We start from the raw sequence: 13,214 nt of genomic DNA, 5'->3' as shown, positions 1-13,214 counted from the left end.
TGTTCCACAAAAGCAAAGGTCCTTGACTGTCCTCTCATTGCCGAGCCCCATAATCTCCCTTCTCATACACACATGGCATCTTTTTCTCTCCCATTCAACCTCCAGAGAAGGCCAGATGCCCATAATCTCTCAAATTCCCCCCCTTACAGTCTTCCACTTTATCTGCATCCCGAGGGCTGCAGGTTCAAACCGCCTGTCCTTCACGTTATTCTAGACTGTTCCCTAAACTCCTCCTATCAGAGATCTGCTTCTACACGCTTTGAACACAAGCCCATTTTCTCTCCATCTATCTTCATAGGGGGCGAAGTTGTCTACTACCCTCCTCATACAGCTTTTAAGATTGACACTAGTCTCCTACAATAGGAACCCTGATACCCCTCCCTCCTCTATAGGGCCATGCTCACCCTTACATGCTTCTCTAGGGATCCAGATTATAGTCGGTCTTCCTCATAGAAGGTTCCAAATGCGCCCACGTGCTTCTAGGCCTTTCCTATTACACCTTTTACAGGGATTTGTTCTCCTTCAAATCTTTCTTTAACTGGAGAGGCTCTCCATATCCTCATCCTACAGTTGCATTCCCAGTTCCCACCTTACCTGATGTCCTCCAAGAGGTCTGTCTCCTGTAGCTGTTTGTTCTGCAGGCTAGAAAGTTGTTCCCCAAAGCGCAGCTTCACCTCCTGGGTTGCCTTTACCTGAAGAGAAATCAAAACTGGGATTGGTCACTATAAACGGGCGATGTGACGCTTCAGCGGGCAACACAGGAAAGCGAACACAAGATGCAACAAAGCATTATGCTCATTATGAATAAGGAGCCTGCAGCAACACCTCCAGTTATCTCCCAATGTTAATCCCTCTAACAGCCAATAACTACGCACACACACACAGTCCACATTCCCACATCCATGCATGAATGCATGAATGCACACGCTCACTCACACCACATGTGCTCGACGCAGACATCAAATGCATCTCCGCCTTAACAAAACAACAAAAAATAACTACACATATCATATGTGTACGTTAACACACAGATATAGTAACTAGGGTGTACCCAATAGCATATTTAGCATTCGGCCGAACACTGATTAGTTGGTCAAGTATTTGTCCAAAGCCGAATATGAAGGCAAATAGTTGTTTTATAAATCATGTTCAAAACTTAAAAATAATTTTTTTCTTAAATGAAAGCACTATTTTAAGTATCTATTTCCGCGTTTCAATATCTGATCTTTATATAATGCAAATAATCCAGAACAAACGAATCGACAAAAGAAATCAGGGTCCACATGTAAGAAAAGATGTTGCATATGCAAAACCAGTACAAGTCAAAGTGGCAGCATTGATGACTGCAAAGTGCTTGCTTGCAATGAAGAAAATGGTACTGCAATGTACCTTTGCCACCGAGGACAATAGACCTTGCGATCTCTTGCACGTTAGCGTACATGGAAAGTGAACTTCAGACCTTCTGTTCAGCTCACACAGAAATGTATAAATCGTTTCTGTTTACTCATGCAGGACGCAAATCCAGGGTACACTTGAGGAAAGTGGATTGAAACCCACTACTATTTTTAAAGTGGCTCCTGGTTCTAAACATGAAAGAGGTCCCTCTCAGGAAGGCTAATGTACTTGGAGCACAGATAATTAATTATTCATCATTTTTAATACACTTAATACTGAAGACCAGTCTCTAAGCATGAGATCGGGATACAAACCTGTGTTGCTCTACGTTGTCTTGCTTCCAAGACAAACGTGTTGACCCTGAACTTTCCTCCTAGCCCGGGCCGATAATCACGGGTAAGAAATTCTGAGATGCAACTGAATCTGCCCAAACTCTGCACGCTCTAAGAAAGCACTTCCTGCTCGGACAGTCCCTCATTCCCATCAAATATCAATTCACAACAATTTATCCTACCTCTATCCACTCACACCAGAGAATGCAATGATCTATGGCTTTTCTATGTCTCTCACTCTTCAAACTTCCAGCCCTCAACACCAGCAGATGCAATGCACTCTATCAGTCTGTCATTTCTCAAATGTTTCATGTTGGGACAGACTATCCTACAATTCTATCCAAGAGATTCCCTAATAACCAAGTTACCAAAGATGACAATATGGGTTAGGAAATGTTGGCTGCTTCTTGCCCTGCCAGACTTGTATCAGACTAATTCCCAGCCCTGACGGATGTAGAAGAGGCAGGCACCTGTTGTCAAGTCTTCTGATTTCCAAACATCCTCCTCTTCTAGCAGTTTCCCAAAATGAACATAGCTCCCATACAGTGTCCACACGCATATCTCTCTATACTCCCTATGGCAGACTGGCCCACAGGTGATCTGGAGAGATTTCCCAACATAAAATACCTCACAGACCTCACTGGCCAGACATGCCGCTACCTCAGTTCTCCTAGTTTCTTATAGCTGTTATGAATTAAGGTTTCTCCATAGGCATTTATAGAAACAAGCCATGCTCACCCCTCACTCCTCTTCACAACTCCTCCTCTTCACTGCACAAGCATATGCCCCTTTCCTATAATTAATCAAGATTCATATGATATGACATGGCATTTATAACGCGCTTATACACAAGTGTTTCAAGGCGCGACGTGGCAAGGGAGGGGGACAGAGGGAGGACAGAGACAACGATCTTACTAGGCCAAGTGCCATTGAAATCGCGCAAGTGCAAGGGAGAAGAGGAGGGGAAAAGTGTGAGGGGAAAGGAGGGGGGGGGGGGGAGTACTGTACATGGGATCAACACAATAACAAGAACTGCGGCCAGCGGGTGGCAGGTGCAAGGGTAAGTGCAGACAGCAGGTGTCCAAAAGTGCAGTAAGGGCGACTGTAGGGTTTTAGATACAGACTCAAGTGCAAGGATTGCCAGGAGGCAGTGCGGGTGTGCAACTGGGTGGTCAGGGATCTGGGCCAGAGATCAGAGGGTAGCCAGGTGACCTGTGCATTTTCAGTCAGGAATCAGCAGGGGAGAGGAAGAGAGAAGGCAGAAGCAAAAAGGAAGGTCTTGAGGTGCTTCCGGAACCGGAGATGGTTCTCCTCAAGTTTCAGAGAGACAGGGAGTCTGTTCCAGAGGGAGGTCCCAAGCGAAGAAAGAGATCTACCATCAACTCGTTGCTTGAAAAAGCGACTGACCCTGAGGGAGTTGGAGGTAGAGGAGCGAAGAGCTCCAGTAGGAAGGTATTTACGAAGAGAGAGTTGGAGGTATTGAGGCCCCAGGCCCCAGAAGGCCTTGTGGACAATGCACAGGGTCATGAACTTAATCCTCGCAGCCACTGGGAGCCAATGAAGAGATTTCAGTGCTGGAGAGATACGATCCCTGGGCTTGAGGCCAAGGACAAGTCTTGCAGTCCTGTTCTGGATGAGTTGCAGAGGGCAGAGAGTACAAGCAGGCAGATTTAGAAAGAGGCTGTTGCAGTAGTCCAGCCTAGAGAGAACCAGAGCTCTGGAGACAGTGAGCTTCTGGGGGAAGGTGAGGAAAGGAAGAATACCTCTGAGGAGGTGCAGTTGCTAGTTTGACTTCTTAGCAACGTCAGAGATGTGAGGAGAAAAGGAGAGTGTGGAGTTGAAGATGATCCTGAGGTCTTAGCCTTCAGGTGGGAGCAGGAAGAGGGCCCAGGCAGGCTGGCCAGAGTGACAGGAAAGGAGGGTGCGGACTGCTCTCAGACATTGTTTATTTCCATTCCTTTTTGCAATCTGCACTGCATATGTGCCTGTCTGGGTTGCAAAAGTAAATGAAAATAAGAAGACAAAAGTATTCAGCTGGAACCAAATAGCAAGTAATTATTTGTCTGAAACCGAAATGCCAATTCTGGAGCCAGAATTCAGGTAGATACTTATTCAAAGCCGAAGTTCGGTACACCCCTCATACTAAAACAGTCTATTGGCCTCATTACGGGTCTGGGAGTAACCCCGACGGTGATACTGGCAGGTTGCCGCCAGACCTGAAAAGAATTACTGGTGCCGGACTTCCCAGTAACACCGGGTATTATAACCCCGGGGGCCGGGAAATATGGCGCCGTTAATTCTGTTAGTCTCCATTCCCATGGAGTCCCATAGGATTCCATGGGAATGGGGACACGGGAGAACCGGCACGGTTAACAACAGTGCCTGTGCTCCCGTGAGAACTATGCAAGTGGGTCCCGTCCCACCGGCAGTTCTGATCCTTATTTATTTATTTATTCATTCATATTTTTATAGCACACAACAGCCCAAGGGCATCGTGGCGCTGTTACAGATATACATTGCTGGTTACAGAAGAAGGCATAGTGGTTAGAAATACAGTTACATTTTAGGGTTCAGCTTGGGGTTACATTGTGCATACGAGATATCTATCATTGCATTTCCTCCTGAGTAATAAGAGCCTGGGCTGTAGTAGGTACAACGCAGGGTAGGCCCGGTGAGGGGTAGAGTGAGTGTTAAGTGAATAGTGTGGTCTGGAGAGATTTGCGAAAGTCTATTAGAGAAGGTTCTGCTCTGAGTGTATTCAGGAGGGCATTCCATAGTTTACGTGCTATGTGTGGGAAGCCAATGCCGCCGGCATTTTCTCTTTTTATGTAGGGTACGCAGAGTTGGTTGGCAAGGTGGCTTCTAGTGGGGCGGGAAGAAGTGTCTTTGGTATTGTTTCTGATAGGTGGGAGGGGTGGAGAGATTGATGCATTTATGTTAATGTTAAAGGACATTTGTACCGCGCACTATCACCACCGAAGTGGTCTCCTGGCACTCTGGCGGCTCTGAAAAAGGGGAGGAGAGGGGGTGGGTTAGTGAGAATAAGCTGGAAAAGTGCAAGAGAGCAGTGATTTGCTGTTGGCAGCCTCAGCCCGGTGGGTCCGTTGGCTGGGCTTGGGGTATTTTACGGTCGGTAATCGTCGTGTGCTGTTGTGCAAGTCTATGTGTGGTTTGTTTTGTTGTTGCATCATTGTTAAGTTTGTGCGGATTGCTGCGTTTTAGGCTTGTGGTTGTGTTTGGTTAGAGTTTGAGATGTGTATGCAGAGGGATGAAATTGTTAGTTGGTTTATGCGTGAGGGTGAGGATTTTAAAGTTGATCCTTTCCTTGATAGGGATCCAATGGGCTTCTCGTTTTACCTGGGAAATATGATCCCTTTTTGGGATGTGTAGGGCTGTGCGTAGTGCATTGTTCTGAGTTGTTTGGAGCCTTTTGATGTTTTTCGTAGAGGTGCCTGCCAGGCGGGCGTTGCAGTAAATCGAGTCTGGCTCCTATTTTGGCTCTGGCAATGGAAAGGTAGTTTTGAGTGGATAGGAATGGTTTTAAGGAGATATACGTTTGGTGGTGTGAGCAGAGGCGGAGGAGATAGCGGTGACCTGTTTTGTCATTGAGAGTGTGGAGTCTAGATAAACTCCAAGGGTTTTTACAGATTTAGAGACTGGTATATTGGTGTGATCGATAGTGAAGTGAGTGAATTTCGCATTGAATTTAGAGAGCGTTGCCTTGGGGCCCAGGATGAGGATCTCAGTTTTATCCCCATTTAAGCAGAGGCCATTGATTGCCATCCAAGTTTGGGTGGTGGCATATATCTGGAGGAGAGCTTCTGCGTCATGGTTGTAATCTGCAGTGAGAGGGAGGAGCACTTGGGTGCCATTGGCATAGTTCATGTAAGCTATGCCGAGCGCATCCAACAAGTCAAAGAGAGGCTTGGTAAACAGGTTGTAGAGGGTGGGTGCTGTACATGATCCTTGGGGGACTCCACAGTTGATGGTGGTGGGAGCGGTGTGGGCCTGATCAGAGTGGACTTTCATAGCCCTTTCTTCAAGAAAGGAAGATATCCAAGAGGTGGCTTTGTTGGAGAAATGGGCTGCGTTGGATAGGTGAGAGGTGAGGATGTTGTGGTCCACGAGGTCAAACGCATCGGAGAGATCGAGCAGGAGCAGGAGCGCCGGTTTACCATTGTCCATTATTTTGGTGATTTGGTTTTTGAGCTCTATGAGGGTGGTTTTTGTGTCATGGCCTTTGCGGAAGCCTGATTGTCTTCTGCCAAGTATGGCATTGGATTCTAAGTATTGCTGGATTTGGATGCGGGCGGCTTTGTCCAGAATTTTGAGGAGGAATGGGACGGTGGTGATGGGGCGGTAGTTGTTGGGGCAGGTGAGGTCTAGAGTTGTTTTTTTTATGAGTGGACGAACCAGCCTTCTCTTAGGGTTTGTGGTACTATGCCAGTGGATAGGAGGCATTAATGAATGCAGTAATGATGCCGGTAAGTGAGTCTGCACATTCTTTGATGATAGAGGGGGGCAGATGTCACCCTTGCAAATAGAAGGTTTGATATGTTTGAGAAGGTAAGTAACTTCCGGGGGGGTGAGGTCTGTGGTTGAATGAGTCTGATTTGGCTAAGAATATGGCTTTTTTATAGTTAGATGAGATCTCTTTAAATTCATCTAGGGAGGGCTGGTTGGGCGCGGATTGCCATTTGGCTAACGCTCGCCGTTTGTTGATGCGTAGAGTGGATAGTTCCTCTGTTAACCAGGAGTTAGAGTGCATAGATTTTTTTCTCTTTTTTCTCTTCTAGAGGGGCTAGTGACTCAATTGCATGGGTGAGTACCTGGAGCATAGGTGTTGGTCAGTGAGATGGGGTCTTTGTTGAATGGGTGTTTGAGTTCCGGAATATCAAGAAGCGGTGCAAGTTTGGTTTTGGTAAGCTTTTTAGAGCTTCTGACTTTGGCGGGTGGGGCGTAAGAGAGAATCTTGTGAGTGGGGAAGGTGTGAATAGCAAATGGGATGAGATGGTGGTCAGTCCAAGGGAGGGCTGAAATGTTGGTGATGGAAGAGGAGCAGTTGTGGTCAGCGATCCAGTCGATGGATCGGCCTTTGGAGTGTGTGGGGCAGTGATTTTATGTTCAAACCCAATGCTGGTGAATTCTTTGGCTAGAGAGACGGCTGCTTTGTATTTGGGGTCATGTTAATCTAGGTTGAGGTCACTTAGTAGGATGGTTTTGGTTGAACATTTTAGGTTATTCCCTATGATTTGGAGGAGGTGTTTTGGTAATCTGATGGTGAGCCTGGTGGCCTGTAAGTAATTAGGATACTTATGGTGCAGTTTCGGGAGAGAGATAGTTTAGCATTGAGGAGGTCTGAGTTGTTTTCCCATTGTTGGTTGCAGAGTCTATATGGAGAAGGTTTTTTGAAAATGAGGGCTACGCCTCCACCTTTAGTTGCTGTTTTGCGGTCGTGTCTCAGGATAGTGTACCCTTGAGGGTGGGCAAGGGAAATGGAGGGGCCCGATGCTTCGTGTAGCCAGATTTCAGAGATGGCAAGTAGGTCAAGTTTAAGGGCGGTGATGAGGTCGTTAATTTCCAGTGCATGTGCAGTGAGGGATCTGGCATTGATAAGTGCAAATTTCAGTTCTGTGTAGGGTGATAGAGGTGTTGTTGGTGATGGTGGAAGTTGGGGTTTGGTCCCAGAGGTGTAGTGGGGCATTGGGAATGGGTGTAGGGCAGCTGTTTTGAGGAGATGTACGTTTGTGTGGACCGTGTATGGGTGCAATAGCTAAGTCTATGGCGGGCGGGACACCACCCACACGCTAAGTTGTGCTTTGCCGGTCCGTTATCAACAGTGCCGGTAGGCTTTCCGGCACCGTTGTTACCAGACCGGCACAGTCCTAATGAGGCTCTATGTATTCATGCTATATAATAACTCACTATAAATATATTTGGCTTGCAACCGACTATGTCATTTTTGGGCAGAAATACTGCACCAACGTGACATGGCACCATTTAATTTGCTCATTCTTTTCTATCATTTGCATAGCGCCTTTCACCATGATTATGGTCCCAAAGTGCTGTTTGGTTGAATGGCCTCAGAGGGACCGTAATCCAAATTTGGGAGAATTGAGAGGTGCTATTATGAATGTATGCATTTCAGCCATTACAGTTATGTGAGGGTGGCCAAGACCCTGCTAATCACGCATGTCAGAATGGCATGTGGATGGGCGCAGCGGAGGTAAACTATTAGCTAAACAGGGTGGATTGTCTGTAAAGAGACAGTATTATGTGGGAAGCTACAATTCAAATTGTTGTAGTTAAAGGTAACTTCATTCTTAAGGCAGAGGTGTTATGCAATAGTGCATGTGTTATATGTGAGTGCAGAGTGTGTGGAATGGGCCAGTGCCTTCTACTAAATTACAAAGGTGCAGGGTATGAGGGCAGAACATTTGTTAGCTGTACAAACAACAATGTTTACATCCTGGGTTGAGTCTATGTTCAAAGAGCAGTGCTACGTATCACCTAGATTCCAAGGGAGAGCCGGACCAAAAATGCATAGAAAGACGTAATATCAACAAAATTAGGAAAACGCCTAGATTTAAAAGGTGGAGCAGGGCCTAAAATCTGTAGACAGACATCAAGTGATTGAATTTAGAAACACCTTCTGCAATATATTGCTGCCTTACACACTTGGGCTAAATGCAGAATAAGGCTACCTTACACAATTAGGCCAAATGCAGAATATGGCTACCTTAAACAACTAGGGTAAAAGCACAAACAATCCAAACTCAACCAGACTGTCACAGCCTATAATCTCATAGCGCAGTCCTTGTTAATTGCAAAGCTAGCAGTAGACCTACACTGCAAGCCAACCTCTGGATGCACATACCAATTCTCTGAACAAGTGCAAGGCCAGAGTCCCTTTGATCTGCACCAGTTAACCCAATAGCACAGCAATCTCTCCCAGTCTCTCTGTGCTCCTAATTGAAGGCAACCATTTATCAACTATTTAGCAGGTTCCAAAAGTGGCAAGAGAATAGCAAACGTGTGCTCCATAAAACCCATGACGGTGTGTACTTACTGACTGCCCCTTTTTGTGCTTGTTTCTGTACAGGAGAGTCCATCTTATATGTCTAGGATTCCTCTTGGACAAAAATACAGATTCACACTTTTGGCCTCATCACGAGTTTGGCGGTAACCCTTAAATGCGGCAGTAGCGCTATTACCGCCGCATTTAAGGGTCCGCCACATCACGGGTTTTGTCCACCGAAATTTCGCATTCTTTCCGCCGGCAGTAAGAGTGCGAAAATTCCCCATTGAGCCCAATGGGGAATGGGGAATTCCCGAATGGGCTTAGTGGGGAATGGGCAATACCCGTTCCACCAAACCCGTGATCCGGCGCTATTAGCGCCAGGGGGTTTGGCGGTACGGCTATTAACGCCGGCACTAACAGCGCCTGCGTTACCGCCCAACTCGTGATGAGGTCCTTTGTATTTAAAAACTGGAAAACCTTCCAGTCGATCCTTCATTCAGAAGCTTTCTAATTTTTAGCCACAAATGCCTGCTTGTCGTGACGCTCGTCTGCAGCATTTTGTATCATCTCTTAAACCAACAGCAGACATATTTTTGTCTTTTCAAATCTCATGGTTCATACTGATTTTCTTCAGGTGTCTCCACCCACCATCTTGCTCGTAGGCAGTATTCCCTTTAGTAACTAGCCTTACAAAGCACTCAGTAGTCATGTCTTCCTTCTTTCGCAATGAGGCTTGCTGTTTTGCAGAGTGATGTTATTTCTTACCTTATGTCATTTGTTATTTGTGCACTTGCATCGTCTAAACAACATGGCCGTTGCCCAACCCGAGGCTGCCTAACACTCATTAGAAGAGGTTGTGATATGGTATGGCCACACCATTGTCATTACCACCTCTACAACCCGAGTCTCTACATGCAATGCTATTTGCGACTGGTATAATCAACAAGTGTTGGGCTCAACTCCACACTGGTGCAAGAACATGGCCGTCATCTCCATTGTGATAAACAAAGCACGAAGTTCTGAAGATATAGCAGACAGAATGTGATAGCCCTGCATGTTTGATACTGGGTAAACTCCACGTCCTTCCATTTTGAGTAATCTACTGAAACCACTGTAAAGTTCTGTTCCTCTGATAAGACACATAATAGACCAACAAAATCCTTTGCCAACATCAGCCATGAACCTGTGTCAATAACCAAAGCATACATTTCAATCATCAAATCCGACTTCATATTGATTGCTGGCCACCAGTATTCTTCCTGTAGACTCCTTATCATTCTAATGCCCTTCGAGTGGACACATACGCCCATTCACCCCTTAAGCGCTAAGGGCAAGTATGTTCTTGCTGAAATTCCATAAGGAATCACTTTAGTTGAAGTTACCTTGGATTTCAGATGGTGGTAGGTGGGTGTGAGTCACACATTCAAAGCTTTCACAATTGAGCAATTTCGAACAAAGGTTTCTCAGCAACCTTGACATATGATGGCACCTGCACTGGTGCACAATGCTCCTTTGTCCACCACATCAACATCTCTCACGTCCATCACACAACACACATGCACCATATTTAGAACCAGGTATCATCTAGTCTAGATGACACATACCTTATAATTGTTCTCAGACTTACCAATGACTAATTGGTTAAGCACACACCCAACCTAACAACCTTTTCCTCGTCATCAACTCAGGTGTTTTCCCCCCGTAAGTGGTGTGTCACCTATTTCTTGCACCTCCTCTCCACCAACCCTTCTTTTATACCCAAAGACCAAGGTCTGATGACACCCTGTGGGTCACAATACGCCACTTATCAGACGTGATGGGCACAATATAACCATTTAGGAGCAAAGTGACAAAGCGGATCCCTGCGTAACTGTGCACCTGACTCTAGATTTAATAGATTTCAATGCATTGACAGTAGTTCCTTGGCTATGATGTGTGCAAAACGATTTCAGCCAGTTTAGGGCTGATTTAGTTGGGTCAAATCTATGCAGGTGGCTCAGGAGGATGGTCAACACTGTAGAAGGCTGCAGATAAGTCTAGTGCACTGTCCTTCAAACTGTGGGGCTGCACTCCAAAGTGGGGCCTGAAAGATGTCCAGGGGGTACAAGGTTCTCAAATAACAGAATACAGGGACTGTTTTAATAGAAAATATAAGCAGATATAACATCTGGGGGGCCCGACTACAACATCTTTACTCAAGAGGGTGCTCAGCAAAATTATTGTTACTCAAAGGGGGGGCCTGCATCAACATTTTTCTGAATACCAACGGTCTAGTGGTAGCAATGGCTCAAACCCACCTTCAACCATCATCCTCCAGAAGTTGTCCAAAATAGATTTAACAGCAACCACTGCCCCAATTTTCGGTCTAAACACAGTAGGAAGTGGTGAGGAATTTACAAAGATTCCACATGATTCCGTAGCTGCTGTGCAACCACGGTTTCCAACAATGTGTCCGAGAAGTGGAGGCATGAAGCGGGCTGTCGGTTAGCCGATCTCGTGAAAGCAGAGAGAGTTAAACAGCGACAAGCATGTTTTCTTGGTACAGTAGCTTCACGAGTACAGTTAAGTAGTGTGGCTAATTTAGAAGAGCAAGGATCAGCTGGGAACCTAAGCATTGGACCTTAGCAAGAAGCATCTCTACCACTGTAGGAGAAAGGGTAGGAAAGTGGGATGGTTCTTTTGAATAGTCAAACATCCCAACATGGAATCACAGCGTCTGCGTTAAGTTCAGGTGAAATCTATGTCAGAGACCGGATCTTTGCACTTTACTAATTAGAAAAGATCTGCTATGACAAGCGGCTATTTTATTTCACTGTGCATTTATAAGGCGCTTACAGCAAGAAATTGAGTGTCAATTAATAATTCAATTAGTGCTTTAACATGCCTTTGTTCATGGAGTACTTGTGTCATTGTGATGCATTACGGGATCTGAAGATTCTGTTTCCCCAACTACTACTTGTGATTTGTGTGTTTTGTTTTGTATATTCCTATTGTGTGATTGCGTTTTTACGTATCCTCTGAACGTTTTTGACAGTTTTCTTTCTAGTTTGCGAACGTGGTCTTTTTGTTCTGAAAGAGCCTCGCTGTAGCCTGGTCGGGTTTTATTTTCTTGATCTGCAATCGTGCCCGTTTTTACAGAAGTAACAACAAGTATGACATTTGCTATTAAAAGCATTAAATGAAGGAAGCAACAAATGCAGGTGGAAATCCTGCTCAAAATGGTTAGGAATGAGCATAGCCCAGGCAAATGCTTCTGGTGCTTCTGGTGCAGTGTCAGATCATTGGCACCACCGTAAAGATGTTTGGTGATGATAGTATTGATTGGCCTTCTTGAAATCAGGAATCATATTAGGGACTAGCGTGCTATCTGACCAGCTTAATTTGTGCAGTTCTCAATAACAGGGGCGATGTCCTGGGTGAAACATCAGTCAAGTGTGAGGTACCGTTTATGCCTTGGGTTTGACACAAGTTGGTTCCTACTAAGACAGGCTAATTGATCTACCAAGGTGCAAGTATTTGCTGTGTTGCAGATGCTTACAGCCAATAGTAAAAATCACTAACTAGATAGTTAACAAAAGCAAAAATGTCAATTTGGACAGAGTATAGTAACCACTAGTAGTTATATATAATACATAATCTATAAACGTACCAGAACAGTTATGGTGGGTTTAAAAAGACTTGGAGAACAATTTGGAAGAAGAATACGTCATTTACACAAACCACATGAGCAAATCATTGCAAGTATGCACATTAGCCTAAATGCAAGCCTTTTGCTCCAGAAAATGGATGTCTATTTACTTGCACTAACATTGTAAACTGTCGATTTTTAAACATTTTACATTATTTATTTCTAATGATCAATTCCAGTTTACACTGTTTTCATGATAACAACATTACAATTGTCTTACTGAACACATCACATTATCAAAACTTACAAAATCCATATCAACTATTTCATATTGCTCTCTTTCAAAATATCACTATGAGAAAGAGGAATAGGTCAAATAGCACCAATGAGGGTATCTGGTTCCTTTGCTTGAAATCAGAGCATTTTTGGAATAAAAGAATGGCCACCAATCTTTTTATTTGACACATATCTCTGTTATAAAGTGGTTGTGTGCTTGATATAATGAAGGCTGGGTATCACGTTCACCACATTTTTCACAACACTTACCCCAACATTAAAGTGTCTGTAACCATGAGACATGCATACTCATACAGACAGCCTAAGGCTGCAACATCTGTGAGACTGTTGAGGTTCGAGGGCCATCCTCATTCCTCTGCCCAAAACCAGGAGCCTCGCTGAATTTTAGAAGCGGGGAGCTTGAAAGGGAAAACTACATGCCCAGTGTCCAGTGCTGAGAGAAGGTAATGTCCTGGGAAAAGTGGTCATTAGCACAAGACACAACTAGTGGCCCACCGACCTGAAATGGAGTGAAGTTACCACTGGGACTGACTGCAGAATA

The 13,214-nt window shown here is 45.0% G+C and overlaps 1 protein-coding gene across 1 annotated transcript in view; it reads right to left on the bottom strand.

The window, feature by feature from the left end:
- Positions 1-13,214, bottom strand: part of FCHSD1 (FCH and double SH3 domains 1) — a 582,795-nt gene that overhangs the window by 490,891 nt on the left and 78,690 nt on the right. The window contains exon 2 of the mRNA XM_069654127.1: positions 595-692. Coding sequence (XP_069510228.1) covers positions 595-692 — 98 coding nt within the window. The remainder of the gene's footprint in view (positions 1-594; positions 693-13,214) is intronic.

This window comes from Ambystoma mexicanum, chromosome 3q (genome assembly GCF_040938575.1).
Source record: "Ambystoma mexicanum isolate Mex_15411 chromosome 3q, UKY_AmexF1_1, whole genome shotgun sequence".
In the NCBI taxonomy this organism is placed as follows: Eukaryota; Metazoa; Chordata; class Amphibia; order Caudata; family Ambystomatidae; genus Ambystoma; species Ambystoma mexicanum.
The sequence above is the reverse complement of the archived record's forward strand: the minus strand, read 5'-3'. Positions and strand labels throughout refer to the sequence as shown.